This window comes from Pseudoliparis swirei, chromosome 5 (assembly GCF_029220125.1).
Source record: "Pseudoliparis swirei isolate HS2019 ecotype Mariana Trench chromosome 5, NWPU_hadal_v1, whole genome shotgun sequence".
Classification (NCBI taxonomy): domain Eukaryota; kingdom Metazoa; phylum Chordata; class Actinopteri; order Perciformes; family Liparidae; genus Pseudoliparis; species Pseudoliparis swirei.
This window is the reverse complement of record NC_079392.1, coordinates 14,282,055-14,302,158: the sequence shown is the minus strand read 5'-3', so window position 1 is coordinate 14,302,158 and position 20,104 is coordinate 14,282,055. Positions and strand designations below refer to the sequence as shown.

Below are 20,104 nucleotides of genomic sequence, written 5' to 3'. Positions count from 1 at the left end.
TCCCCACATTTTAAATCTGCAAAGAGCAAACAGACTGTTGCTGAGTTGTGTTCAATGTGGTCGATTGGTGGCACGGATCAATATCGAAAGCCATGATGACTTCTGATGGATCATGAGGATGAAGGTCCACTTCACTCCTTCGTGCAGCAACAACACATCACATGCAGTTCTGTGGGGGCGCACGTGGAGCCGGATGTACAAGAGTTGAGTTCATGTCTTCACTGCATGTTATTGACAACACCACGGCAAAGTAGAAGCTCCACAGTGAATCCCAGTTAGAGTCAACAAGGGCATGATTAGCCATTAGAGACAGGGACCGTCATATATATATGGATATATATACAGTATATATATAAATATATATATGCATATATACATATGTATACATATAAATGTACACTACCGTTCAAAAGTTTGGGATCACTTAGAAATGTCCTTATTTTTCAAAGAAAAGCATTGTTTTTTTCAATGAAGATAACATTAAATCAATCAGAAATACACTCTAGACATTGTTAATGTGGTAAATGACTATTCTAGGTGGAAACGTCTGGTTTCTAATGAAATATCTCCAGAGGTGTATAGAGGCCCATTTCCAGCAACTATCACTCCAGTGTTCTAATGGTACATTGTGTTTGCTAATCGCCTTAGAAGACTAATGGATGATTAGAAAACCCTTGTGCAATTATGTTGGCACAGCTGAGAACTGTTTTGCTGATGAGAGAAGCTATAAAACTGGCCTTCCTTTGAGCTAGTTGATTATCTGGAGCATCACATTTGTGGGTTCGATAAGACTCTCAAAATGGCCAGAAAAAAAGAACTTTCATGTGAAATTCGCCAATCTATTCTTGTTCTTAGAAATGAAGGCTATTCCATGTGAGAAATTGCAAAGAAACTGAAAATTTCCTACAGCGGTGTGTACTACTCCCTTCAGAGAACAGCACAAACGGGCTCTAACCAGAGCAGAAAGAGAAGTGGGAGGCCCCGGTGCACAACTCAGCAAGAAGACAAGTACATTAGAGTCTCTAGTTTAAGAAATAGACGCCTCACAGGTCCTCAACTGGCAGCTTCTTTAAATGGTACACGCAAAACGCCAGTGTCAACGTCGACAGTGAAGAGGCGACTCCGGGATGCTGGCCTTCTAGGCAGAGTGGCAAAGAAAAAGCCATATCTGAGACTGGCCAATACAAAGAAAAGATTGGTATGGGCAAAAGAACACAGGCATTGGACAGAGGAAGATTGGAAAAAGGTGTTATGGACAGATGAATCCAAGTTTGAGGTGTTTGGATCACACAGAAGAACATTTGTGAGACGCAGAACAGGTGAAAAGATGCTGGAAGAGTGCCTGACACCATCTGTCAAGCATGGTGGAGGTAATGTGATGGTCTGCGGCTGCTTTGGTGCTGGTAAAGTGGGAGATTTGTACCAGGTAAAAGGGATTTTAAATAAGGAAGGCTATCACTCCATTTTGCAACGCCATGCCATACCCTGTGGGAAGCGCTTGATTGGAGCCAATTTCCTCCTCCAACAGGACAATGACCCAAAGCACACCTCCAAATTGTGCAAGAACTATTTAGGGAAGAAGCAGGCAGCTGGTATGCTGTCTGTAATGGAGTGGCCAGCACAGTCACCAGATCTCAACCCCATTGAGCTGTTGTGGGAGCAGCTTGACCGTATGGTCCGCAAGAAGTGCCCATCAAGCCAATCCAACTTGTGGCAGGTGCTTCAGGAAGCGTGGGGTGACATTTCAACAGATTACCTCAACAAATTAACAGCTAGAATGCCAAAGGTCTGCAATGCTGTAATTGCTGCAAAATGAGCATTCTTTGACGAAAGCAAAGTTTGAAGAAAAAAATTAATACTTCAAATACAAATCATTATTTCTAACCTTGTCAATGTCTTGACTATATTTTCTATACATTTTGCAACTCATTTGATAAATAAAAGTGTGAGTTTTCATGGAAAACACAAAATTGTCTGGGTGATCCCAAACTTTTGAACGGTAGTGTATATATACATTATATGTAAAACATATATGTGGTATAGAAACACGCATATTATTTATTTATACTATAAAAGTATTTGCATTGTGGGAAAAAAAATGAAGAAGAAGAAAATAAATAATAATAATTCAATATGTATTTTATTTATAATTGTTTTCATATTATATGTACGATAAAAGTATTTGCATTGTGGGATAAAAAATGAAGAAGAAAATAAATAATAATAATTCAATATGTATTTTATTTATAATTTTTTTCATATCATATGTATATAGTATAAAAGTATTTGCATTTTTATTTTTAAGTGAAAAAATAGTGTTCAGCCTTAATTGTTGCTTACTCAGTGGAGCCCCCTGCCTGTGAGGAGAGAATTACCCACAATGCACCGCGTGAGATCAGGACTGTTTTCGAAACCATATGATATATCATGACAACGCATATATTTTATTACTATCATTATATCATTAATAATATTTCTACTTCATACATTTTGTTGTAAAACTACCAAAGTTCAGCTAAAAATATTATTAGATTAATCAATTAGTTGCTTAAGAGAAGAAAACAATTGTTGATAATAATTTCACTTTAAATAATTAAAAAAACATGTTATGGTTCCAGCTTCCTAAATTTGAAGATGTGCTACTTTTCCAATTTTTCCTAATTTGAATGAATTTAAATATTGTTATACTTGTGTTCGCCAGTAGGGGCAGTAGCGGGTTTTGCCATGACTGGTGCTGTAATTATTGTCTTAAACAAACAAGTTAGACCAGCGTAACACAGACAGTGACGCAGCTGTTGATGCGAGTCTCTTGGTGTTTACAGGTGAGAAACGTACATAAGCACCATATATATATATTAATGTTATGTTCGCTCGCTTTTATATTTTGACAGTTATTAACTGTGTAGAAGTTAAAGTGAAGACAGTTAATTAAGGCTAGCGCCGTTTAGCTAGCGGATGTTAATCGCGCGCTAGCGTTTTACCACCATTGTACAATGTCTGCTGGCCTGAGAATTACATTGTTCCATGAAAGATTAGATAGTTACATGTTGTGTCCCGTGACAGATATAAACAGTAGTATGCACACACATAAGTACATATATACATACACAACATGTACATGCATATACAGTTTAAACAGGTTTCCTGGTGGAAGTCACTTCTTGTCAGTGCCTTCGATCTCCGTGACCTTGTCCGTCACCATGGAAACATTGTCACATGACATGTAAGGACTCTGGTTCTGTGCTGTGACGTCGCTACTCGCTAGTGACGTCACGGAGCACCGAACCAGAGTCTGTATATAGAAGTGATTTCCAGCAGGAATTCAGTCTGAATCTCACAGAAACCCCTCCACCCCTTCTCCATTCAGCCACTTCCCGGGGTGTGGGCCTCTGATGAGATATCACAGACAGGGTGGGTGGGCAGGTTTATTATATATTCTATATTATTGGTTATTGGATAAAAGAGGAACAAAAGGAATTTATTTCTAAAATAATTTAGAAATTAAAAAAGTGTTCAAGTGTACACAATTCAGGAAGTTACTTGATTTGTAAAATAGTGTAACGTGGGACTTGTTAACCTGTGTGATTGTCGCTCAAGTGGACCGTAGAGATTTCTCTGAATGGGCTTCGCTCCTATTCACACCTGGGCCCATGCAAAATAAATATTACTGAATATTTCAAGGTGTGGCGGCCATATATATATATATATACACACATCTATTATATTCTTATTAGAAGGGTTTGTGGGCACTGACTTAGACAGAGCAGAGGACCCCCACCCCCCAGCCCGTTGTCACCTTTTTCACCCCTCATGAGTTTGCAGGTATGATATATATTTGTATGTATATATAGTTATATTACACATGTAATTGCAAACAATTCGGTCAAAAGTAAAAAGACAGCACTAGTTCAATGTTAAAGTTTATTTAAAATATTAAGTTATGAATCTTAACCCTCAGTCAAACTGGTTTAATGTTAATGTGAATAAATAAACTCTTTGTGCTCTTATCTGGTATCCTGATATTTATGCCAGGTATCGTATAGAAGTTATAATGTTAGTATCGTGACAACCAGGTCGAGGCAGAACAGACTCAAGGAACAGAGTCAAGGAACAGAGTCATGGCTCAGCAGAGCTCACGAGTCCTTGTTGTTCAGGCCAAAGAAAGGGAAGTTGGTTCATGAATGACTTTAACCATATGATATATAATGACAATGTATATTTGTTATTACTATCATTATAGGGCCCGATCACTGACTCCGTCAGAACGGAGGACCTTTTGGGCTTAAAGTGGAAATATACATTATATAAAATCTATTACACATGGACACAGGTAGCCGATTTTACTGAGGAGTAAAAAGATGGTGCGGGCTGATTTTATTCTGGAAATCTACAGGCTGCACATTAATACATTATAACATGTAGGAATAAAGGTTAGTATGACAATGTGTACCGATGAAAATAAAATAACATGTTTACCACTTCAGGTTGCCTAAAACTATCCGACTCCCCATTTCTGACAGCATCCACGGGAAAATTTGTTTTCATTTTTTATACAAATTTATAATAAATATATTTATATATAATTAAATATATATATTCTATAAGTTTTCAGGGTATGTTAATTTGTTTCCGTTAGGACAAGGCATGGTTCAGAAGGATGTAGCTCCACGTGGAGCAAGGGCCGTGTTTACATTTGATCTGGTAATCATAATCATGTTTAACCGTCACACTGCAGGTTCATCCCGATCCCAGTCACCAGCCCAGCTGAGCTCCGCCTGGTGGAATGGCATTTCAATCAATGAGAATATCAACCAGAGTAGAATGGGGAAAACATGGATTCATGGTGAAGCATTTGCAACATAGCTCCATCTCCAGGAACATTGATGGAAATCCATGCCGTCTTTCAGTCGTGATATAACTGCAATGTTCATTTTTATTATTCATGGAATCTTACTATATTTAGTTCCAACCATATTTGTACTGCTTATTTTCATTTTAATCTTTCCATCACTCCCCTGGTGATAAACCGCTCTAAGCACTGATTGGTCAGGTGAGTGGGGGTGTGAAGGGGGCGGGGTTTGAACCTTGTCTGAGCGGTAATTTATCACACCGTTAACTTCTGATCCTACCAAAACATGACTGCAATCACGTTCAAACCTTTAAACTGAACACTTAAATGAGCAATACAAATTTATTATATAAGTAGATTACAAAATGTTGCCAATAACAATTCATGTCATTGATTACAAGACGAGTCACACGTCCACCGACTAATCAACCTATCAGGACAGAACAGGAGCTTTGTCAAGTGTTACTTCAGGTTTACACCTTCCTTTGATATATAACGGAACCGCTGCAGTACCAACGTTGTCGAATTTAGACATTCAATAGAAATTAAATCAGAATGGCGTTTGTTTGTTGTCAATCGAAGCTGATCAACCCTGAGCGACTCAACATTAATACTCAATAATACTTAACGGTGCTAAAGATATGAGACTGGATGCATTTGCTTCAATGGTGTTTAGCTGAGTCATGAAGCGGTGCGTCACCAGTGGGACACGCCCACTCTTACCAACACTTCTCCCTCTATTTGCTGCCCAGGCAGATATTACTCCACTATATCGCTGTTATATATCAATGATCTGAATCCCATATATTGCACCTTTAAAGATATTAATGAAAAGATAGTATTGGTTGGATTGTAGGAGTTGTTCTACAGACTAAAGGTCAGCCGTGGACGCTTTACGATACCACTTCTAAACGCTAAAGTACATCGTCGTCACTCTTCAAACGAGACCAATTCAAACTAATTGGCTTTGTCGTTTCTTCCCGTTTTTTGAATCCCCCTCTGCCTCCTCTACCTCTGACCTCCTAGCAGATGCAGGACTAGCTGCTCGTCCTCCGCCAGAGAGAGACCGGTGTCCAGGGCTTTGTGCACATCGTTCTGTCGGCTCACTTTCTTCCTCTTCCCCGCTGCGAGCTCCTCCTCATCGCTGCTGTGCTGCCGTTTGGCTGCCGTCACCTGACCTTCCTCTGCGGTGGGCAGTTTGTCTGGGTCCGGCAGGGTGCTGGGGTCAAACTCGTCTTCGCTGTTGTTGGCCAGGTACGCCATCACATCATCCTCCTCGTCGTCGTCAGATTGTTGGCCTTGCTTGCCGGCCTCCCTCCTGGCTGCCTTGGCCTTCAGCTTCTGCTCCCTGTGCTTGGCTTTCACCTTGCGGCTGTACTCCTGCTTGTCGAAGGCCTGGTCCTCGCGCCTCAGCCTCTCCCTGGCCTTCTGCATATTGATACCCGAAATCTCCTCATCATCCCCTTCTTCTTCCGCCGCTCCCTGTTGGGCCGGGGGCCACAGCTGCACGGCCTTCCCTTCCTCGCTGAACGCCACTTTGGTGTTGACTTGGAAGTTTCTCTTGAGGGTCTTTTTGGCTTCTTTGAACTTTGTCTCTCTTTCCGTTTTCTTTTTGAAAACCTCCTCTGGCTCCTCCGCGCCCCCCGTCAGGTTGAAGACGTCTTTTCTTTTGACAGTCAGCAGGTCTCTTAGATCGTTGTCACTCTCGTCATCATCTGTACCCAGACGGAGTGTCTCTCCTTCGTTACCACTCTCCTCGCCGGCGCCTGAATCTTCTAAATCTGAGCTCCGACTTTCCTCCTGAGGGACGCCTCCTTTCAGCTGAGCCTTGAATCTCCTCAGCTCGTCCTCCCCTTCGGACTGCTCTTCCTCTCTCTGCTTCTCTTTCTCGGCTTTCTGTGTCTGAGCTTTGCTCAAGAAGCGCACCCTCGGGGCCACGGCGAGGCCCAGGGAGCCGGCGTATTCCTGGATCTTGAGCGTGAAGACATCAAACACGTCCTTGTTCTTCATCAGGTAGATGGAACGCAGGTAGGAGACAAAGCACCTCTGAGCCCTTTCCTTCTGCTCCATCTCCTGGGCGAGGAAGGCCTCCAGCTTCTGCTGGATATTCTGCAGCTTGTCTGGGTTCACCTGGAACCAAAGCAGAGAACAAAATGAGGCAATACAGATGTCGTCAAATCCATATGCTGATATGGCAATTAGACATTTTAAAGAGTTTTGGCCCACTAGCAGTGCCATGAAGGCTTAATAGATATAGCGTCAGCTATGTGTCGCCATACATCATACGTGCGTGTGTGAGTGTGTGTGTGTGCGCTCTCCAACACTCAAGGCCTTACCTGGATCTTATTTATGGGCACCTTCTTCTCTTGCAGCTGGCCGACCATGCCCTTCTCTTCCGACGGGAGCAGCAGCAGCAGCGCCTCCCCGCCCTCCTTGTACCGCGCGGTCCGGCCCACCCGGTGGATGTAGGTGTCCGCGTCCTCCGGGCAGTCAAATTGCAGCACCCAGTTGACCGTGGGGAAGTCCAGGCCCCTGGCGGCTATGTCAGTAGCGAAGAGCACAGCGTTCTGCTTCCTGACGAAGTCGTTGTAGACTTCCACCCTCTTCATCTGCTGCTGCTTGCCGTGCAGCGCCAGGATCGGCATGCCGGGTCTGAGGCGGCAGAAGACGCGGAACAGGTACTGGACCTCCTTGCAGCAGGCGAAGAAGACGATTATCTTCTTCCTCAGGTGGCTCTTGATGAAGGAGTAAAGCATGTTGACCTTCTGGTGGAGCTCACACACCACGTAGTTCTGCTCCAGGGTGGCGGGCGTACTGAACCTGGCCTTCTCGTGCACCCACACATACTCTGGATCTTTGAGGCTGAGCCGGGCTAGGTCTTTGACCGACTTGGTCTGCGTGGCGGAGAACAGCAGCGTCTGCCGGGTCTTGGGCAGGTTCTCCACAATGGCGTTGATCGTGTCTGCGAAACCCATGTCCAGGATGCGGTCCGCCTCGTCCAGGACCAGCATGTGGAGGTCAGAGGCGTGGAAGGTCGCCGTCTCGTCCATGTGCTGGAGCAGCCGCCCCGGCGTGCAGATGACGATGTTGGTGCGATGGATCCTCTCCGACTCAATCGTGAGGTCCTTCCCGCCGATGATGAGCCCCGCGGAGAACTCGTGGTTCTTGCCCACCTTGCGGAGCACTTCGAATGTCTGGTAGGCGAGCTCTCTGGTGGGGGATATGATGAGAGCACCGAGGCCGTCCATGGAGCTCCACTGGTGGCGGAAAAGACACTCCAGCACAGGTATGAGGAAAGCTAGAGTCTTCCCGGAGCCGGTCTTGGCCGCGCCGAGGACGTCTTTCCCGAGCAACGCGAAGCCGATAGTCTGCCTCTGAATCTCCGTAGGCTGCCGGCACTGAACCCCCTGCAAGCCCTGCAAGGTCTTCTTTGAGATGGGGAAGTCTGAAAACCTGATCGCCTCCTTTGCGTTGATGTCACCGTACCTGCTCACGAGCCCGTCGATGTACTCGCGCTCGACCTGCCACTCGGGCTTCTTCTGCTGCACTCGGTCTCGCTTCACTTGTGCTTTTGTCTTGTTGTATTTTTTCTTCCATTTCTCGAAGTTTTTGACGGGGTCGATGCTGTCTTTCAAATTCACGGGTTTGGGTTTCTTACCGGTGGAACTCTCGCCCTTGTTCTCCATGTTTTAAGATAAACGGAGCAAGAAAAACACACAGGCTGGAGTTCCTACCAAACAGCGTGGAGAAGACTGCTCTTCGTCGCATCTAGCATACGTCATCACTGCGCGCGTGTCGGACTCGCTTGTCCTCAGCACTTCGTTCCGCCTGAATTCAAACCTTCAAAACACAGACAGAGCACAGAGCAAAGATCAAGATAGAATTGACATTAAAATTCACCTTTTAGTTCGAGCCCTATCCTGTACATTAATGTAATGCTGTGTCAAAGAATTACTAATGTTTTAGGGTCGTTTGAATGCACAGCAATGTATTTGCTAATATACTATTTATATAAGCAAATGGTTGATCATTTACTTTATGATTAAAAGTGTTATTATAAATAACTCTACCCGTTACATTAAGTAGTGAAGTAACACACAAATATAATTAGATTTAATTTAATATAGATTGCTTTTTGTACACCGAATAAATGTAATGCCTAAAGTAGATTTTATACTCCTTATCAATCAGAATTAAGGATCTGACGCTACATGTGAAGCTCTACTGTGAGATTCTTTTGAATGAAAAGTGTGTTACAAGTACAATGCATTATTAGTATTACTACTCTGGGCAAAAAGAATCCCACTACCCAGTAAGGAGTAGCACTTTACTATCGAAATGCAATTTGGCAAACTGAAGAACTGAAGTAAACAACTTTCAACTTGTTCGTCAAAGAAATGTATGTAGTCCAAGTTGTGTCAACTCTACCGGTGGCTTTACTACTCTGTGGCCGACTGTCTGATGTATTAATCGGTTTTAGTCTTCACTCTAAACTTGGCACATATCTCCATCGACTGTATGTTCCCAGCTAGTTGTCGAGTCAGCCGCTCTGCAGCGTTCCTCCCGGAGGAGAAAGAAAGGCCGCAACTCTTCCGGATCACATGCCGGTTAAAAACAAGTTCCACGGAAGTTAACTGAACGTCATTTCAAAACAAAATCTAATGAACGGATATATACGACCTCTTCAAGACGAAACATGAACAACATTTTTTGCATTCGTATTAGAGAATATAAAAAGGCATGTTACAAAATATCTTGTCACCATTTTGATACCACGATTTTATAATTTTGCTTGCTTGAAAAATGTAAATTCTTATGAAACAATTGACCTAGCAATATGCCACCATACTGAGACACTCTATTGAAGACATGGAACACATGGAACACATGCTCTCTACAAACTAAACTCTTGTCCTATTAACCCAATAAAAAAAAATACGAGATGAGGTAAAACATGTACATAATTATATTGTTGATTGTTCGTAATTAAATGAATAAATACATGTTATTACATAGATACAATGTAGGAGTGCATTACCTGAAGACTCTGTATATGTATCGCGTTTTATTTTGAAAGATTGGACCGGAAGATATATGCACTGTCACCCTATCCAAGCAAACACTTCTGCACGAACCCCCATGCCTGACAAGACAGATAATAAACAAGTATTGGGACGATTTGTTTCCCCCAACCCGAAGTGAATATCGGTCCGCTGGGGCTCGCTAACGTCCCCGCTGTCCCTATGCTATACACGGCATGGCAGAGAGACAGGACAACGAGGTAACATTACCTTTATTCTGTAGAAGGCACAGGGGAGAACACGCGCACGTTCTCCATTTGAGTGTTTGTCCTTGACCAAAAAAGTCCCGTCCGAAGTGACGCATAAAAACAAGAGTCGTCTCCAGCAGATGAAGCTCTGCTAACCCCTCCGGACGGGTCGGGACCGGTGTTAGCAGCGCGTTAGCTCGACAGCTAGCGAGAGCAGACACCGACCGTGGCTTGTGTTGACTTGCAAAGTGAACTCAAGCCACGGTCGGTGTCGGTCCATTCAAGTTGAGACGTCCCCCGTGTGTCCGGCCCGTTAGCGCCGGGCTGAGACCGCCCAGCACCACACTACCAATAAGGGGTTGAATGTTGCTCTGTGCTCAGCTTAACGTGCATTAGGATTATTACATTATATTTGACGTTTTGCAAAATAGCTCGATCTATTGTTGAACTCGGCATACAAGTAACCCGTTAAAATGCATTTTATTTGAGTGAAACCCAAACTTTATATGCTGCACACTTGACGCTAGTGTCTCTAACAGGGAGACGATGGACACAAGTTGACCTTTGAGTGAAGAAGATGGGGGGGGGGGGGTTCTTTAAAAGTCCATGAAAGGTTTTAAATCAGAATATCACCGCTGATGAACTCTGAAAGCAAGGAAACATGATGGACACTGAGAGCTAAATAAAGCAATGATCAAGTCGCTTGCCAATTGAGACCAGTGAGCGCAAGTCCTGAACATGTACTGTATTCTCTCATGGGAAGGTGGAGGAGGCTGACCGGATCTACCTGCTGATGAAAGAGGAGTACCGGATCTCTCGGCACGTGCGTCTGGCGTGGTTCCTTGGCAAACTTAACCAAGTCATCTGGCCGGCATCAAAGCCTGAACTGGTGAGTTGACCCTGCCCCTTACTTCTTCTTCCTGTCCTCGAGGAGGCCCCGTAGCCCAGAGTTTGGCACAGGATAATGTTTTGCCACCCTTGTTGGAAGTGGTGAGTGCAACCATTATTAGACTGCTGCTTTTATATGGCACGACTTATGAGAGAGCAGAATAACCACAAGCACAGGAGACAGTAGGCCTCCAGTTGACCCACATTAGATGCTCGCCCCTATAAAGGCAAATGCAACATAACGGGATATTAAGTGTTGTGATCCCACGGTTTTTACATCCTTCCTGATGATACCTCACATGTCATTGCTTGCATCCTCAGTGTTTCAGTTCGGCAGCTGATAAAAACTCAGTCTTCTGGGTACTTAACCTGTTTGTAGTGCATTACAGATACAGTGATGCTATAGCTATCTTCCAGTGTAATGCTATGGCAAAAGGTACTAGTTGTTTATGGTAGCTGTCCATGAAAAACAGTATCTGTCAGTGGAGCACGGGGACACATGCCAGTAAGGGTCGGCATATGCCACTGACACATACCTGTAGTTGTGTGTGCTATGCTGGTTGAACACCAATGCCAGACCGATATTACTATTAGTGCAGTGGATAGAAGTGTCAATATACTTTAATGAAATAAATAAATACAAATATATATTATATGTATTTATATATAGTTGCTTTAATATTTTTCTGAGATATGGATGAAAAGATATTATGAAAGTAAACAATAAAAGCCATGACCTTTAGAGTTTCCTGAACCAGATAAACGCCGTGAGGCGAGAAGTCGCTGGTGTCTTGTTTGACTCTCACTTTATTTACAGCTGAGCTCGGAGAACGAATTGGACTTGCTGAGCATCTTACCCAAAGGATGGCAGACGGACTTCTCCCCCACCATGTACCCCTACATGTTGGTGCCGTCCACCCGAGCCACCTTCCTGGCCCGGAGGTACCGCTTCATCATCGAGCTGGACCTCAGCCCCTCCACAGGGATAGTGGTAAGACTTAAACACGGTTTAGGGGTTGCTAACTTGTTCCCTGAATGAACGAGGTTGACACAAATGAGATGGGAAAAGTGTTCTTCTCCCAACCAAAAATATATGAATACATATTTCTAATGTCTCTGTCTGCACGTCTCACCTTGTGCTGCTGCAGCTGCCTGTTTTATGTAAATCTGACAGCGTTCAGGTCTGACTTGTGTCCTGTTGATGGTGATACAGTGGGCTAGCTAGCCCATGCAGACATCAGCGTCGGCATATGTGTCAACTGAGAAGAAGCAATAGCTGCAGCGTGTTAATGTCAGATATGTTTGGGAGCTATCATATTTGTCCACGAGGCCATATAAACCCTGCAAGCCACAATACTTCAAGCAGCAGCTGAAGTAACTCAAGATGCTTCAGAAGTTGCCTATTGCAGAAATGAGTTGTTTATTTGAGGTGTATCTTGTTCTGCTTCCTACAGGACGACAGCACAGGAGAGATGATCTTCGACGAGGTGTTCCATGCCCTGTCCAGGTGTCTGGCCGGTCTGGCTCAGCCGTTCAAAGTCCCAGGAACCGATCAACCGTTCAAGCCCAAGATCTTCATCACCATCTTGGCGTATTCATCAATCATTGGCCTCACTTCCCATCAGGTCATTACAAGTAGCTTGCATGTCCTCCTGCTTTTGTTCACTGGTGTTTTATGTACACATGTTGGGACCCAGATGTTCACGAGCCTTGGCATGAATGCTCTCAGATGGAGCGACTTCGTTGGTTCTCTGTCCGCTCTGGATGAATGTTCCATGTGTGGTTCACCTCTGACCTCAGCTAGCATCACTGTAGGGTGTGGTCAGAGGTGTGCTCTCTTGGAAGTGTAACCAGTAGTTGTAGAGGTAGTTGAATCCTTTAGAAATACCACAGATCAGAAATAACCCATTACCAGTTACAGTCCTACATTCAAAAGTATTATTAGCCAAAAGTAGCAACACCCAAAAGGGACGTCACCCTGGACGTCCCTGCAGGATGATAAGATTAAGTGTTAAACTCTTTAAAGAGTATTCAACTTGGTTAAATCCACTTCTTGGTACTCAACATGCTTTGTTTATCCAATAGAAAGTGAACTCAAGTGTATTCAAGGTATCACCTGAAATAGCTCTTTCATGAGGGTTCTTATTTTGCGTTACATTTTAGCAGCCATAGACTCTGATTGTTTCTTATACATGGTAGTTTGTCCTGATTACATTAATGTTACAAAGTATATCTTAATTCATTTGCACAAAAATGTTATTTGGGATGAATGAAGTAATAATAAAAAAAAATGTAATTTATGAATTCTATCTGATCAGTGTGTTTAGCTCCAGGTTGTGGGAATTAAATCAAATATTGGAAAGCTGCAGGTACTTGTTAGTGAACCTAAATGGATTCAGTAAGGGATATGAAGGCAATAATAAGCCGTTGCTGTGCTGTTAGAAAGGAGACGCATTATTGAGGCACAAAGGGCTCTTGACCCGGATGTTGTTGCAGTCCTATTGACAGCCTTGGTTCCGCCTGCAGGTTCTGGTTCAGGGCTGTCAGCTTGATAGAACGGACCTGGTTGAGTTCCTGCATCACATCTACCAGCAGCTCAGAGCGGTGGAGAGCAACATTGCAGAAGTCTTATATCAGCAGCACGAACAGGCAAGTGCTCATGGGCAGTATTTGCATTGTATTTCAAAATGTTACCGATGAAACAACAGATCTCATCTAAACCAGCCGTATCGATTCCATCACAAGCAATGCAGATACTTTCATAAGAATCCTTTCCTCTTATCCATATTAATATTGTGAATGTGTCTACTCTTATTGCATAGGACTGGCGGTATTTTATGAACTCATTGGGTTGTTTATTGTGACACATTGGTCCTGCTGCCATGAATACTCACTAGAGACCGGGTGTTTTAGGAAATCATTAAGCCTTTAAAAAATCTACAGTTTTTCAACTATTTACTAGATTCTGGTTGCAGAAATGGAAAATATGGTCAACTTTTTTAGTCACCAAAAAACATGGTTAATGTATAAAATACAATGCAGTTATACATACAGTCAGGTCCATACATATTTGGACATTGACACAATTTTCATCATTTTGGCTCTACACCACCACAATGGATTTTGAATGAAACAATCTAGATGTTCTTAAAGAGCAGACGTTCAGCTATAATTTCAGGGTATTTACATCCACATCAGGTGAACAGTGTAACCAAAGAGCTTTTTAAGGCAAAGAAGTGTAATGTTATGCAATGGCCAAGTCAATCACCGGCCCTGAATCCAATGGAGCTGCATTTCACTAGCTGAAGACCAAACTGAAGGGACAATGCCCCAAGAAGCATCAGGAAGTGAAGACAGTGGCAGTAGAGGCCTGGCAGAGCGTCACCAGGGATGAAACCCAGCGTCTGGTGATGTCTCTGGTTCCAGACTTCAGGCTGTCAAGGATTTCCAACCAAGTATTAAAATTGACAATTACAACGATGATTATGTTAGTTTGTCCAATTACTTTTGGTCCCTTAAAAAGGAGGTGCCACCTATAAAATGTGTTGTAATTCCTACACCGTTCACCTGATGTGGATGTAGAGACCCTCAAATTAAAGCTGAAAGTCTGCTCTTAAAGCACATCTTGATTGTTTAATTTAAAATCCATTGTGGTGGTGTACAGAGCCAAAAGGATGACAATTGTGTCCATGTCCAAATATTCATGGTCCTGACTGTATATGTGTATTATACTTATACATGTCATGTGTATGTCGTACATGTTTTGCTGTATGATTTTTCATCCAGCTTAAAGATGCCAGTATACAATAATCGGTTGCTATTTTCTCATTACTCGTATTGTTGTGCCTGGCTTTATGTGGTTTTGTGCCTTTTTATTTTTGTACATGTCTTTATTGGTAGCCTTGAGATGGGTCAAGTCCTTTGCAAAGAGATTGAATGGCATTTCATTGAAAATGAACATGGGCACACTTTGTGTCGTGGAACTCCAAGATTAGGGTGGAGTGAGAGGGTGCAGTTACTATGATTATATTACATCACATTACATGTCATTTAGCAGACGCTTTAATCCAAAGTGACTTACAATAAGTGCATTCAACCATGAGAACACCCTCAGAACAATAAGAATCATAAACAAGTAACATTTCTTCTAGAAAGTCAAACTACAAACATACCATAAGTAATACCATAAGTAATACCATAAGTAATATCATAAGCAGGGGGCAGGGATGTCTATGTGTACAGATTGTAAAGCACTCCGAGACAAATTTGTAATTTGTGAAATTGGGCTATACAAATAAACTGAATTGAATTGAATAAGTAATACCATAAGTAATATCATAAGTAATACCATAAGTAATATCAAAAGTAATACCATAAGTAATACCATAAGTAATATAAGTAATATCATAAGTAATACCATAAGTAATATCATAAGTAATACCATAAGTAAAACCATAAGTAATACCATAAGTAATACCATAAGTAAGTGCCATTCAAGTGCCACTGAAGTGCTAATCATTTTTATTCAAGGTATAGTCAGAAAAGATGTGTTTTTAGTTTCTGGCGGAAGATGTAGAGACTTTCTGCTGTCCTGATGTCAGTGGGGAGCTCGTTCCACCAATGAGGAGCCAGGACAGCAGACAGTCTGGATTTTGTCGAGTGAATAGTTCGCAGTGACAAAGTTAAACGTTGATTGGTAGAAGCCGGGCTTAGAGACTGCCTCCCTCTTCGATGTGCCATGTGAATAGTTGTACTGGTTGGTGTTTGTAGTCTAACATGAACTCTTGTGTATGTGTTAGTCTCAAGTGTTGATGATGATACATCATTCTTTTTCTGTGCCTTTTTAGCCTGTGGAGCCAGTCCAGAACTCCAGTCTCCATAGCAACATCCTGGATGACCAGCCCCACAGGAAGCAAGGTATTTCCATGGTGTCAGCTGATATGGGTCTGGTCACCATGGTGCGCCAGGGCATCCTGGCCCTTCAGCTGCTGCCCCCAAACTCCAGCGCAGGTAGGTTTGTCCTTTAGTGCCCAAAGTTGATCATTTAGTTTCTCAATCACTGACCTTCCGTCATATTCCTCTGTCTGCATCCTTTTTAGTCCGAGTGTGATAAATACTGTTGTCATCTTTTACCCCTTTGAAGCACCTCATGTGACTTCACCACTTTTCACAATAAGAAGGTTATGAGAAATAGTCTTTGAACTGTGTGTGTTCCAGGTATCATTATAATCACAGATGGAGTAACGAGTGTTCCCGACGTGGCCGTGTGTGAAACCCTGCTCAACCAGCTCAGGAGTGGAACCATTGCCTGCTCCTTTGTGCAGGTACTGACCATGACGTCTCCATATGCGCCACTTGTCTAACTTCCTCTTTCAAATGGAATCCCAAAAATAATGACGAGACAGTGTTGTCAGTGGTTTGCATGTCGACGTCGTCAATAACCTCAACTCAACTCGCAAGAGGGCTTCTGTGACTAAAATGAGTCCACAGTCTTGATCCCGGATGGAGGACACCTTGTGCTCTGACTGCTCTCCCTCTAATTGTGTGCGTCCCTCTCCAGGTTGGCGGTGCGTACTCCTACGACTGCAGCTTTGGCTACATCCCCAACGTAGAGCTGATGAAGTTCATCTCGTTAGCCACCTTTGGCTCGTACCTGCCCACCTGTCCTGACGTGGATCTGAACAGCCAGGGGATGAACACTTACCACAAGGCCTTCTTAACCTACTCCTTCCTCAACACCCCTGAGTCCATGAACTCCGAGTACTTCTGTGGTGAGACAGCTATGCATACTATGAAGTCTTAAAATGGAGTCTGTGTCGGTGCTCGAGGGGTACAAGGGAGCAACACAGGACCCATTCGCCCATCTCCATCCTTTGACCATTTCCGTCTTTTGGTTTTTGATCGTCTCCAACATTGTTTTTTAATACAACCGCACGCTGAACAAGTCATTTTGTTACCAAAATGTTTTAATTAACTTTCATGAACTGAAAACACTTTGAAAGAGTTATGTGAGTAAGATTAACACAGACAGCATTTATTTTACCAGTACCCATAACCCTTTTTCATAGGTTCACAGTAATTACAATAGTCATTTATGGTAAGTAAGTCAACAATGAATATGCTAATTTGGAACATTTTATAGACATGTCTAATATGACGACATTTGGGACAGACATGCATGTGAACTCCAACTTGACTGGTTGGCGATGCCATTAAACTGAGGTGCTAATTCTAGTATGTTTTTAAAATGTTACTGTATTTCTCGATGAATTTAATTATATGAAGAATGTAGAACTTTACGGCCATTATCTCACCCATTGAGTCTATTTCAAGTGGATTTCTGAACTTTGCTGTTTGATTTGTTTCTTTTTTTACTCTATGGAATTGTTCTTGTAGCCTCCGCTGACATTACTTTCCAGATGAAGTGTAATCCAACATAGGCGTTTTGTTATTGATGATTATGACGGCTATGATGATGAAAATGAACACGCCTCCAACTCTGTTACGTAGTTTCCCAGCATAAACTCTTCAATGAGCACCTGGTGTCAGCCAGCGGGAACCCAGCCCTGGTCATGAGGAGGAAGAAGCACACAGAGAAGGAAGTCCATGCTCATCTAATCAGCGTGGTGTCTGTGCGACTGAGAGAGGGCTACACCATCAGAGAGATCAGCCTCACCAAAGGTACAACTTCACAAAAGTCTCTGATTTATGAAAAGTCCAAGAGCAAGTAGCTCATCAAGATGGAGCACCGTTTGACCCTCGTCCTGGTTTCTTTAGGTGGGAGCCAGCTGGAGGTGAAGCTGGTGCTGTTATGGAAACACAACATGCACATCGAGTACCTGGCAGCCGCCTCCTGGCCGCTGGACCCCGCCAAGAGAACCACCAGGGTGGAGGTGACGATGGAGGGCAGCTACGACATCCTGCATGACATCAGCTGCACCCAGAGGAAACCCATCACCAGCCCGTACCGCACTTCTGTCATCCGGCGCTTCTGGAACACACTGCAGAGGTACACCTGAAGGAGGAACGTGTGAATTCTTGCAATATAACCACTGTGTAGCTCCACCTTCATGTGAGACATCAAATTATACTTTATATATAATGTGTTCCTCTGTGTTCTTCCAGCATCAACCAGACTGATCAGATGTTGGTGCACCTCCAATCATTTAATTCCATACCTGAGAACTACATGATTCCTGAGAGCACCAAAAACGGAGTTCCTCTGTTCTACATCCCCCCCGGCTCCACGACTCCGGTACCGTGCAGACCTTCACTGATCATTCTTAACCAGCATATTGAGACCACCTAGACAGTCTAGGTCAAATAGAGCAGGTGTTCTCGAATGGGGGTACGTGAAGGCACTCCAGGGGGTATGTGAGATTTGTAAAATAGATATTTGAAATTAGCATCCATTCAAAAATCCTTAAGTGTAAGTTTATATATTCTATATTAAATTAGACTGATGACACAGCGCTGTGTATTACATCTTTTTTTCAACCAAAAATGCTTTGTGCTGGTTAGGGGGTACATGGCTGAAATAAAATATTTTACAGAGGGTACTTCACTGAACAAAGGTTGAGAATCACTGAAATAGAACTCTCCCCAGTGCAGATTTAACTATCTATAGCTTGCTTTTGTGAGATATTTTATGGAAACTATATCTTTTGAATTGTCTCTTATTAAAACCACTATAACCACTTTCCCACTGGGCAAAAAACCCCGGTAACTCCCACTAACTTCTGATTTTGGCCTGAAGTGGGCCAGATGTATTGCACCACATTTATTCCAGGACAAATAACAAAGGTTATTCAGGTCTTTATCGGCTTCAGCTCGGATCGGCCGTTCAATTTTGAGTTCCCTTTTACAGTGCGATGCTATTTGACACAATGAATATATTATAAATACTAGAAAAGTGCACTCAGTAGAGTTTAGAGCTTTGTGTGTCTGCATCGACCTTTACGTATTGTAAATGCATTGATGTTGAATATAGCAATGTAAATATCTGTGTCCAAAGTTTGGTACTACCACCAAAACATATGATTCCACACACTGTCGCTTGAGCCTGCAGTGAAACAAATAGTTCATAGTCTAACACAGAAATGTTCTGTGAAGCTGAGAGTCAAAGACAGGGGAGGGTAAGTCCGAGTAATCAATGCATCCGCTCAGCCTTTCTTCTGTCTGCGTGCCTCCTTCGGCTGAAAGGTCTCCTCTCTGTCCAGGTCCTGTCGCTGCAGCACAGTGGATCCAAAGACTCCTCTCAGTCCCAGTTTGCTTCCTATTGGAAACCCATCCTCTCCATGGATGCTAACTTCTGGCAGAGATGGCTGCACATGCATCGCATCGCCATCCTCCTTGAACATGACATGTTAGAACAACTCTTCAGGCTTAGTATCTGCCATATGTGTTTGGCTCTGTCCATCCAGGTCTGTCAGTCCCTCATTAAATTCCTCATTCTGTCACTCCAGGCCGGTCCCCAAACACCTGCATACAGCTGGAAACAATGGACGTTACAGCACCATTCAGTGTCGGATCTCCCACTCTGCCCTCACATCCCTGCTGAGGGACTGGAGCAGCTTCGTGCTGGTGGAGGGATACTCCTATGTCAAACTCATATACAGGCGAGACAGCAGTTGGAAACACCACATGGGGTCATAGCGTCGTTGTTTTATGTGCTGGATACTAAAGATGATGTTTATAGATCGGAGCTGGTGGGAGCTGATATTTCTGCCAGTATTTAGCGTCTTCAGTTTTCTCAAATTAATCTTTCTAAATTGGAAAGGTGTTCTCAGCCAGGTGAAACACAGGCTAGTACAGGAATACTTCCCCACCAAAATCTATATCAATTACTTACCCCGTGTTAATTTGAATTCTTTAAGATAACATTTGCTTGTACGCCTCCACGGTGAATGAAAAATAAAAAAACAGCTAAAAGTAATTTCCGCTGTTTATGCGGAAGTATTTAAATGAGTACGCTTTTAGTGAAGATGCATAGTGAGCGTACAACTGGATAAATAGGACTTATTATCCAGGTATCCATATTAAACTGACTGAGAGTTCGTAAGCGGATGTTTCCATATTGGTTTACTAACCCATTTACT

The 20,104-nt window shown here is 43.1% G+C and overlaps 2 protein-coding genes across 7 annotated transcripts in view; one reads left to right on the top strand and one right to left on the bottom strand.

Annotated features, from left to right (window-relative positions):
- Nucleotides 1-3,907: 3,907 nt before the first annotated feature.
- On the bottom strand, nucleotides 3,908-10,371 carry ddx10 (DEAD (Asp-Glu-Ala-Asp) box polypeptide 10). Its single transcript, XM_056414263.1, has 3 exons — nucleotides 10,141-10,371; nucleotides 7,186-8,689; nucleotides 3,908-6,979 (listed from the first exon to the last, which is right to left on the bottom strand). The coding sequence occupies exons 2-3, from the start codon at nucleotides 8,533-8,535 to the stop codon at nucleotides 5,858-5,860; spliced, it is 2,472 nt and encodes an 823-aa protein (XP_056270238.1). The 5' UTR covers nucleotides 8,536-8,689; nucleotides 10,141-10,371; the 3' UTR covers nucleotides 3,908-5,857.
- The window catches only part of szt2 (SZT2 subunit of KICSTOR complex), a 95,240-nt gene continuing 85,121 nt past the window's right edge, over nucleotides 9,986-20,104 (top strand). For 5 of the 6 annotated variants that reach the window (XM_056414259.1, XM_056414260.1, XM_056414258.1 and 2 more), the window contains exons 1-13: nucleotides 9,988-10,130; nucleotides 10,882-11,007; nucleotides 11,824-11,997; nucleotides 12,461-12,631; nucleotides 13,533-13,655; nucleotides 15,854-16,016; nucleotides 16,224-16,330; nucleotides 16,567-16,777; nucleotides 17,517-17,687; nucleotides 17,784-18,015; nucleotides 18,132-18,261; nucleotides 19,226-19,371; nucleotides 19,472-19,624. In XM_056414259.1, coding sequence (XP_056270234.1) covers nucleotides 10,107-10,130; nucleotides 10,882-11,007; nucleotides 11,824-11,997; nucleotides 12,461-12,631; nucleotides 13,533-13,655; nucleotides 15,854-16,016; nucleotides 16,224-16,330; nucleotides 16,567-16,777; nucleotides 17,517-17,687; nucleotides 17,784-18,015; nucleotides 18,132-18,261; nucleotides 19,226-19,371; nucleotides 19,472-19,624 — 1,931 coding nt within the window. In that variant the 5' untranslated portion in view covers nucleotides 9,988-10,106. Of the gene's footprint in view, nucleotides 10,131-10,881; nucleotides 11,008-11,823; nucleotides 11,998-12,460; nucleotides 12,632-13,532; nucleotides 13,656-15,853; nucleotides 16,017-16,223; nucleotides 16,331-16,566; nucleotides 16,778-17,516; nucleotides 17,688-17,783; nucleotides 18,016-18,131; nucleotides 18,262-19,225; nucleotides 19,372-19,471; nucleotides 19,625-20,104 lie in introns of all 6 variants that reach the window. The other variant, XM_056414262.1, reaches the window with a different exon arrangement.